This window comes from Callionymus lyra, unplaced genomic scaffold (assembly GCF_982586985.1).
Source record: "Callionymus lyra unplaced genomic scaffold, fCalLyr1.hap1.1 HAP1_SCAFFOLD_187, whole genome shotgun sequence".
NCBI classification, from domain to species: Eukaryota; Metazoa; Chordata; class Actinopteri; order Syngnathiformes; family Callionymidae; genus Callionymus; species Callionymus lyra.
This window is the reverse complement of record NW_028258643.1, coordinates 5,001-16,449: the sequence shown is the minus strand read 5'-3', so window position 1 is coordinate 16,449 and position 11,449 is coordinate 5,001. Positions and strand designations below refer to the sequence as shown.

Sequence of the window (11,449 nt, the reverse complement as noted above, 5' to 3'; positions counted from 1 at the left end):
TATAGTTATATATATTTATGATATATATTTATATATATATATATATATCTGCACTTTGCTGTGGACGTGACTGCACTTTGCTCTGGACGTGACTGCACTTTGCTCTGGACGTGACTGCACTTTGCTGTGGACGTGACTGCACTTTGCTGTGGACGTGACTGCACTTTGCTGTGGACGTGACTGCACTTTGCTCTGGACGTGACTGCACTTTGCTGTGGACGTGACTGCACTTTGCTGTGGACGTGACTGCACTTTGCTCTCGACATGACAGCACTTTGCTCTGGACGTGACTGCACTTTGCTGTGGACGTGACTGCACTTTGCTGTGGACGTGACTGCACTTTGCTCTCGACGTGACTGCACTTTGCTGTGGACGTGACTGCACTTTGCTGTGGACGTGACTGCACTTTGCTGTGGACGTGACTGCACTTTGCTCTGGACGTGACTGCAATTTGCTGTGGACGTGACTGCACTTTGCTGTGGACGTGACTGAACTTTGCTGTGGACGTGACTGCACTTTGCTGTGGACGTGACTGCACTTTGCTCTGGACGTGACTGCACTTTGCTGTGGACGTGACTGCACTTTGCTGTGGACGTGACTGCACTTTGCTCTCGACGTGACTGCACTTTGCTGTGGACGTGACTGCACTTTGCTGTGGACGTGACTGCACTTTGCTCTCGACGTGACTGCACTTTGCTCTGGACGTTCACTCCCTCAAAGAGGAGACCTTTCCACGCCTGAGGGGACATGCTCTAGGATTCTGGTCCTCTTTGGATCCGCCTACATTCTCAGGGAGGAAAACAAGTCCAGACACAGATCCTCCATCACTGATCATCTGATCTTCTCAATACCACCTCCAACATTCAGCCAGACTTCCATGTCCTTCAAGCCCAGAACCGTCAGGATCGTTGGCACTGAAGAGGTCAAATGAAAACACAAGTTATTGTTTGTTGTATTAATATATAGTTATATATATTTATGATATATATTTATATATAGTTATATATAGTTATATATATTTATGATATATATATATATATATATATATATATATATATATACATTTATATATATTAATATATAGTTATATATATTTATAATTTATATATATTTATATATAGTTATATATATTTATGATATATATATATATATCATAAATATATAGTTATATATATTTATGATATATATTTATATATAGTTATATATAGTTATATATATTTATGATATATATATATATATATATATATATATTTATATATATTTATATAAATTGATATAAATATATAGTTATATATATATATATATTTATATAAATGTATATATATTAATATATAGTTATATATATTTATGATATATATTTATATATATATATATATTTATATATATTTATATAAATTTATATATATTAATATATAGTTACATATAGTTATATATATTTATAATTTATATATATTTATATATAGTTATATATATATATATATATATATATATATATATTTATATATATTTATATAAATTTATATACATTTATATATATTAATATATAGTTACATATAGTTATATATATTAATATATAGTTATATATAGTTATATATATTTATGATATATACTGCGCCCCCTAGCGTTTCTCTGACGTCATCACTTCTCGTTGGATGATTTCATTGGATTCTCAACTCGAACCAGAACATTTCACTTCTTCTCTGGTAATCGTTGACCAGAGTCTGGACCGGAACCAGCACGACCTTCTGGACCCAACAGTCTTTCATTAACCTGCTTAGCGGGTTTTGGTTCGGCCCACTGGGCTGAACCGGTGTCAACTTTCTGCAGCTCACGAACACACAAACACACACACAAACACACACACATAACACACACACACACACACGGGTCTGGAGTCTGGACCATGGCGGTCTTGGAGGTTCTGCTTCAGTCCGTCACTTCTGTGTCTCTGCTCGGAACTCTGCTGGTTCTGGTTCTGCTCTACTTCATCTCCAGGTCTGGGCCTCATGACGCGCGGACGGAACCTCCGGGTCCGAAACCTCTGCCGCTGCTGGGGAACCTTCTGGATCTGGACCTGAAGAGACCGGACCTCAGTCTGCTGCAGGTGAGCAGTCTGGACCGGAACCAGCCCCGAGACTCACCTGCTGCTTCTGTAGATTTCCCGCCGGTTCGGCTCCGTCTTCACCGTCTACTTTGGACCGAAAAAGGTGGTGGTTCTGAGCGGGTACCGGACGGTGAAGGAGGCGCTGGTGAACCACGCAGAAGAGTTTGGAGAGAGAGACTCACTGCAGATCCTGCACGAGATAAACCAGGGCCACGGTACCGAGTACTCATGTGTACTTATACTCGTTAATACACATGTGTACTTATACTCGTTAATATACACATGTGTACTTATACTCGTTAATACACACATGTGTACTTATACTCGTTCATACACATGTGTACTTATACTCGTTTATACACACATGTGTACTTATACTCGTTCATACACATGTGTACTTATAGTCGTTCATACACATGTGTACTTATACTTGTTCATATACACATGTGTACTTATACTCGTTAATATACACACGTGTACTTATACTCGTTCATATACACATGTGTACTTATACTCGTTAATATACACATGTGTACTTATACTCGTTAATACACACATGTGTACTTATACTCGTTCATACACATGTGTACTTATACTCGTTAATATACACATGTGTACTTATACTCGTTCATACACATGTGTACTTATACTCGTTAATATACATGTGTACTTATACTCGTTAATATACATGTGTACTTATACTCGTTAATACACACATGTGTACTTATACTCGTTCATATACACATGTGTACTTATACTCGTTCATACACATGTGTACTTATACTCGTTCATATACACATGTGTACTTATACTCGTTCATACACATGTGTACTTATACTCGTTCATATACACATGTTTACTTATACTCGTTAATACACATGTGTACTTATACTCGTTAATACACACATGTGTACTTTATACTCGTTAATATACACATGTGTACTTATACTCGTTAATACACACATGTGTACTTATACTCGTTCATACACATGTGTACTTATACTCGTTCATACACACATGTGTACTTATACTCGTTAATATACACATGTGTACTTATACTCGTTAATATACACATGTGTACTTATACTCGTTAATATACACATGTGTACTTATACTCGTTAATATACACGTGTACTTATACTCGTTAATATACACATGTGTACTTATACTCGTTAATACACACATGTGTACTTATACTCGTTAATATACACATGTGTACGTATACTCGTTCATACACATGTGTACTTATACTCGTTAATACACATGTGTACTTAACTCGTTAATATACACATGTGTACTTATACTCGTTCATACACATGTGTACTTATACTCGTTCATACACATGTGTACTTAAACTCGTTCATACACATGTGTACTTATACTCGTTCATACACACATGTGTACTTATACTCGTTAATATACACATGTGTTCTTATACTCGTTAATACACACATGTGTACTTATACTCGTTAATATACACATGTGTACGTATACTCGTTCATACACATGTGTACTTATACTCGTTCATACACATGTGTACTTAAACTCGTTCATACACATGTGTACTTATACTCGTTCATACACACATGTGTACTTATACTCGTTAATATACACATGTGTACTTATACTCGTTAATACACACATGTGTACTTATACTCGTTAATACACATGTGTACTTAACTCGTTAATATACACATGTGTACTTATACTCGTTCATACACATGTGTACTTATACTCGTTCATACACATGTGTACTTATACTCGTTAATATACACATGTGTACTTATACTCGTTAATATACACATGTGTACTTATACTCGTTAATACACACATGTGTACTTATACTCGTTAATATACACATGTGTACGTATACTCGTTCATTCACATGTGTACTTATACTCGTTAATACACATGTGTACTTAACTCGTTAATATACACATGTGTACTTATACTCGTTCATACACATGTGTACTTATACTCGTTAATATACACATGTGTACTTATACTCGTTCATACACATGTGTACTTATACTCGTTCATACACATGTGAACTTATACTCGTTCATACACATGTGTACTTATACTCGTTAATAAACTCATGTGTACTTATACTCGTTCATACACACATGTGTACTTATACTCGTTCATACACATGTGTACTTATACTCGTTAATACACATGTGTACTTATACTCGTTCATACACACATGTGTACTTATACTCATTAATACACACATGTGTACTTATACTCGTTCATACACACATGTGTACTTTATACTCGTTAATACACACATGTGTACTTATACTCGTTAATACACACATGTGTACTTATACTCGTTAATACAAACATGTGTACTTATACTTGTTAATACACACATGTGTACTTATACTCGTTAATATACACATGTGTACTTATACTCGTTAATACACACATGTGTTCTTATATTCGTTAATACACACCTGTGTACTTTATACTCGTTAATACACAAACTTGTGTACTTATACTCGTTAATATACACATGTGTACTTATACTCGTTAATATACACATGTGTACTTATACTCGTTAATATACACATGTGTACTTATACTCGTTAATACACACATGTGTACTTATACTCGTTAATATACACATGTGTACGTATACTCGTTCATTCACATGTGTACTTATACTCGTTAATACACATGTGTACTTATACTCGTTCATACACATGTGTACTTATACTCGTTCATACACATGTGTACTTATACTCGTTAATATACACATGTGTACTTATACTCGTTAATATACACATGTGTACTTATACTCGTTAATACACACATGTGTACTTATACTCGTTAATATACACATGTGTACGTATACTCGTTCATTCACATGTGTACTTATACTCGTTAATACACATGTGTACTTAACTCGTTAATATACACATGTGTACTTATACTCGTTCATACACATGTGTACTTATACTCGTTCATACACATGTGTACTTATACTCGTTAATATACACATGTGTACTTATACTCGTTCATACACACATGTGTACTTTATACTCGTTAATACACATGTGTACTTATACTCGTTCATACACATGTGTACTTATACTCGTTAATAAACTCATGTGTACTTATACTCGTTCATACACCCATGTTTACTTATACTCGTTCATACACATGTGTACTTATACTCGTTAATACACATGTGTACTTATACTCGTTCATACACACATGTGTACTTATACTCATTAATACACACATGTGTACTTATACTCGTTCATACACACATGTGTACTTTATACTCGTTAATACACATGTGTACTTATACTCGTTAATACACACATGTGTACTTATACTCGTTAATACAAACATGTGTACTTATACTCGTTCATACACACATGTGTACTTTATACTCGTTAATACACACATGTGTACTTATACTCGTTAATACACACATGTGTACTTATACTCGTTAATACAAACATGTGTACTTATACTCGTTCATACACACATGTGTACTTTATACTCGTTAATACACACATGTGTACTTATACTCGTTAATACACACATGTGTACTTATACTCGTTAATACACACATGTGTACTTATACTCGTTAATACAAACATGTGTACTTATACTCGTTCATACACACATGTGTACTTTATACTCGTTAATACACACATGTGTACTTATACTCGTTAATACACACATGTGTACTTATACTCGTTCATACACCCATGTTTACTTATACTCGTTCATACACATGTGTACTTATACTCGTTAATACACATGTGTACTTATACTCGTTCATACACACATGTGTACTTATACTCATTAATACACACATGTGTATTTATACTCGTTCATACACACATGTGTACTTTATACTCGTTAATACACATGTGTACTTATACTCGTTAATACACACATGTGTACTTATACTCGTTAATACAAACATGTGTACTTATACTCTTTCATACACACATGTGTACTTTATACTCGTTAATACACACATGTGTACTTATACTCGTTAATACACACATGTGTACTTATACTCGTTAATACACACATGTGTACTTATACTCGTTCATACACACATGTGTACTTTATACTCGTTAATACACACATGTGTACTTATACTCGTTAATACACACATGTGTACTTATACTCGTTAATACACACATGTGTACTTATACTCGTTAATACAAACATGTGTACTTATACTCGTTCATACACACATGTGTACTTTATACTCGTTAATACACACATGTGTACTTATACTCGTTAATACACACATGTGTACTTATACTCGTTAATACACACATGTGTACTTATACTCGTTAATACAAACATGTGTACTTATACTTGTTAATACACACATGTGTACTTTATACTCGTTAATACACAAACTTGTGTACTTTATATTCGTTTATACGCGTACTAAAACTAACACACACTAACATAAAGACACACTAACATGAACACACACACACACACACTAACACACACACACACACACACTAACACACACACACACACACTAACACACACACACACACACACTAACACACTAACACACACAGACTAACACTGACACACACACACACACACTCACACACACACACACACACACACACACACACACTAACACTGACACACACACACACACACACAAACACACACACACACACACACACACACACACACATACACATATATACACACAGACACACACACACACACACACACACACTCTAACTCTCTCACCTGCTCAGGTGTGTTATGGTCTAACGGCGACTCTTGGAAGGAAATGCGTCGTTTCTCCCTCATGAACCTCAGAGACTCAGGAATGGGACGTAAAGTGTGTGAAGACAAGATCCTGGACGAGAGTCTTTACCTGCTGCAGGTGTTTCGTCAGCACCGAGGTCCGAGTCCTGCTCCTGTGGTTCTGTGTCTTAAGTTCTGCTGGTTCTGTGTCTCACGTTCTACTGGTTCTGTGTCTCACGTTCTGCTGGTTCTGTGTCTCACGTTCTGATGGTTCTGTGTCTCACGTTCTGCTGGTTCTGTGTCTCATGTTCTGATGGTTCTGTGTCTCACGTTCTGATGGTTCTGTGTCTCAAGTTCTTCTGGTTCTGTGTCTCACGTTCTGATGGTTCTGTGTCTCACGTTCTGCTGGTTCTGTGTCTCACGTTCTGATGGTTCTGTGTCTCACGTTCTGCTGGTTCTGTGTCTCACGTTCTGCTGGTTCTGTGTCTCACGTTCTGCTGGTTCTGTGTCTCACGTTCTGCTGGTTCTGTGTCTCACGTTCTGCTGGTTCTGTGTCTCACGTTCTGATGGTTCTGTGTCTCACGTTCTGCTGGTTCTGTGTCTCACGTTCTGATGGTTCTGTGTCTCACGTTCTGCTGGTTCTGTGTCTCACGTTCTGATGGTTCTGTGTCTCACGTTCTGCTGGTTCTGTGTCTCACGTTCTGATGGTTCTGTGTCTCACGTTCTGCTGGTTCTGTGTCTCACGTTCTGCTGGTTCTGTGTCTCACGGTTCTGCTGGTTCTGTGTCTCATGGTTCTGCTGGTTCTGTGTCTCACGTTCTGCTGGTTCTGTGTCTCACGTTCTGATGGTTCTGTGTCTCACGGTTCTACTGGTTCTGTGTCTCACGTTCTGCTGGTTCTGTGTCTCACGGTTCTCCTGGTTCTGTGCCTCACGTTCTGCTGGTTCTGTGTCTCACGTTCTGATGGTTCTGTGTCTCACGTTCTGATGGTTCTGTGTCTCACAGTTCTGCTGGTTCTGTGTCTCACGTTCTGCTGGTTCTGTGTCTCACGTTCTGATGGTTCTGTGTCTCACGTTCGGATGGTTCTGTGTCTCACGTTCTGCTGGTTCTGTGTCTCACGTTCTGCTGGTTCTGTGTCTCACGTTCTGCTGGTTCTGTGTCTCACGTTCTGATGGTTCTGTGTCTCACGTTCTGCTGGTTCTGTGTCTCATGGTTCTGCTGGTTCTGTGTCTCACGTTCTGCTGGTTCTGTGTCTCACGTTCTGCTGGTTCTGTGTCTCACGGTTCTGCTGGTTCTGTGTCTCATGGTTCTGCTGGTTCTGTGTCTCACGTTCTGCTGGTTCTGTGTCTCACGTTCTGATGGTTCTGTGTCTCACGGTTCTACTGGTTCTGTGTCTCACGTTCTGCTGGTTCTGTGTCTCACGGTTCTCCTGGTTCTGTGTCTCACGTTCTGCTGGTTCTGTGTCTCACGTTCTGATGGTTCTGTGTCTCACGTTCTGATGGTTCTGTGTCTCACAGTTCTGCTGGTTCTGTGTCTCACGTTCTGCTGGTTCTGTGTCTCACGTTCTGCTGGTTCTGTGTCTCACGTTCTGCTGGTTCTGTGTCTCACGTTCTGCTGGTTCTCCAGGTCAAGCCTTCGACTCCACCTTGTCCATGAACTTCGCCACCGCCAACATCATCTGCTCCATGGTCTACGGTCACAGGTTCGACTACGACGACCCGTGGTTCCGGGCCATGGTGTCCCGCCTCAACCAGAACGTGCAGCTGCTGGGATCCCCGTCCATCCAGGTACAGGTGAGTCCAGCTCCGGCGCATCCACCTGAGACTGTGGTCCACAGGTGTACAACCTGTTCCCGTGGCTCGGGAAGTGGTTCAGCAACAGGAGGACGATCCGACGCTTGTACGACGTCAACATCCAGGAGAACCTGGAGAAGTTTCAACAACTGGAGGAAACTTTGAACCCGAACGTGAGCCGAGGCTTCATCGACTCCTTCCTGCTGCGCCAGCAGAGTCTGGAGGTGAGTGTCGGTCTGTAGGACTCCAGCTGTAGAACTACACTTGTAGGACTCCACCTGTAGGACTCCACCTGTAGAACTACACTTGTAGGACTCCACCTGTAGAACTCCACTTGTAGGACTCCACCTGTAGGACTCCACCTGTAGAACTACACTTGTAGGACTCCACCTGTAGAACTCCACTTGTAGGACTCCACCTGTAGGACTCCACCTGTAGAACTACACTTGTAGGACTCCACCTGTAGAACTCCACCTGTAGAACTACACTTGTAGGACTCCACCTGTAGGACTCCACCTGTAGAACTACACTTGTAGGACTCCACTTGTAGGACTCCACCTGTAGAACTCCACTTGTAGGACTCCACCTGTAGGACTCCACCTGTAGAACTACACTTGTAGGACTCCACCTGTAGAACTCCACCTGTAGAACTCCACTTGTAGGACTCCACCTGTAGGACTCCACCTGTAGAACTACACTTGTAGGACTCCACTTGTAGGACTCCACCTTTAGGACTCCACCTGTAGGACTCCACCTGTAGAACTACACTTGTAGGACTCCACCTTTAGGACTCCACCTGTATAACTCCACCTGTAGAACTCCACCTGTAGAACTCCACCTGTAGAACTACACCTGTAGAACTCCACCTGTAGGACTCCACCTGTAGGACTCCACCTGTAGGACTACACCTGTAGAACTCCACCTGTAGAACTCCATCTGTAGAACTCCACCTGTAGGACTCCATCTGTAGAACTCCACCCGTAGGACTCCACCTGTAGAACTACACTTGTAGGACTCCACCTGTAGGACTCCGCCTGTAGAACTCCACCTATAGAACTCCACCTGTAGAACTCCACCTGTAGAACTCCACTTGTAGGACTCCATTTGTAGGACTCCACCTGTAGGACTCCACCTATAGAACTCCACTTGTAGGACTCCACCTGTAGAACTCCACCTGTAGAACTTCACTTGTAGGACTCCACTTGTAGGACTCCACCTGTAGGACTCCACCTGTAGAACTCCACTTGTAGGACTCCACTTGTAGGACTCCACCTGTAGGACTCCACTTGTAGGACTCCACCTGTAGAACTCCACCTGTAGAACTACACCTGTAGAACTCAACCTGTAGGACTCCACCTGTAGAACTCCACCTGTAGAACTCCACCTGTAGAACTACACTTGTAGGACTCCACCTGTAGAACTACACCTGTGGAACTCCACCTGTAGAACTCCACTTGTAGGACTCCACTTGTAGGACTCTACCTGTAGGACTCCACCTATAGAACTCCACTTGTAGGACTACACCTGTAGAACTCCACCTGTAGAACTCCACCTGTAGAACTCCACTTGTAGAACTCCACTTGTAGGACTCCACTTGTAGGACTCTACCTGTAGGACTCCACCTATAGAACTCCACTTGTAGGACTCCACCTGTAGAACTCCACCTGTAGGACTCCACCTGTAGAACTCCACCTGTAAAACTCCACCTGTAGAACTACACCTGTAGAACTCCACCTGTAGGACTCCACCTGTAGGACTCCACCTGTAGGACTACACCTGTAGAACTACACCTGTAAAACTCCACCTGTAGAACTACACCTGTAGAACTCCACCTGTAGGACTCCACCTGTAGGACTCCACCTGTAGGACTACACCTGTAGAACTCCACCTTTAGGACTCCACCTGTAGGACTCCACCTGTAGAACTACACTTGTAGGACTACACCTGTAGAACTCCACCTGTAGAACTCCACCTGTAGGACTCCACCTGTAGGACTCCACCTGTAGAACTACACCTGTAGGACTCCACCCGTAGAACTCCACCTTTAGGACTCCACCTGTAGAACTACACCTGTAGGACTCCACCTGTAGGATTCCACCTGTAGGACTCCACTTGTAGGACTCCACCTGTAGAATTCCACCTGTAGAACTCCACCTGTAGAACTACACTTGTAGGACTCCACCTGTAGGACTCCACCTGTAGGACTCCACCTGTAGAACTCCACCTGTAGAACTCCACCTGTAGAACTCCACCTGTAGGACTCCACCTGTAGAACTACACTTGTAGGACTCCACCTGTAGGACTACTCTTGTAGGACTCCACCTGTAGGACTACTCTTGTAGGACTCCACCTGTAGGACTCCACCTGTAGGACTCCACCTGTAGAACTACACTTGTAGGACTCCACCTGTAGGACTCAACCTGTAGGACTCCACCTGTAGGACTCCACCTGTAGAACTACACCTGTAGGACTCCACCTGTAGGACTCCACCTGTAGGACTCCACCTGTAGGACTCCACTTGTAGGACTCCACCTTTAGGACTCCACCTGTAGAACTCCACCTGTAGAACTACACTTGTAGGACTCCACCTGTAGGACTCCACTTGTAGGACTCCACCTGTAGAACTCCACCTGTAGAACTACTCTTGTAGGACTCCACCTGTAGGACTCCACCTGTAGAACTACACTTGTAGGACTCCACCTGTAGGACTACTCTTGTAGGACTCCACCTGTAGGACTCCACCTGTAGAACTACACTTGTAGGACTCCACCTGTAGGACTCCACCTGTAGGACTCC

General features: G+C 41.3%; 1 protein-coding gene across 1 annotated transcript in view; it reads left to right on the top strand.

Moving 5' to 3' along the window:
- Positions 1 to 1,861: 1,861 nt before the first annotated feature.
- The window catches only part of LOC148058088 (cytochrome P450 2K1-like), a gene marked incomplete at its 3' end in the record, with an annotated part of 11,934 nt that continues 2,346 nt past the window's right edge, over positions 1,862 to 11,449 (top strand). The window contains 5 exon segments of the mRNA XM_087782648.1: positions 1,862 to 2,104; positions 2,157 to 2,319; positions 6,871 to 7,020; positions 8,487 to 8,647; positions 8,698 to 8,877. Coding sequence (XP_087638774.1) covers positions 1,904 to 2,104; positions 2,157 to 2,319; positions 6,871 to 7,020; positions 8,487 to 8,647; positions 8,698 to 8,877 — 855 coding nt within the window.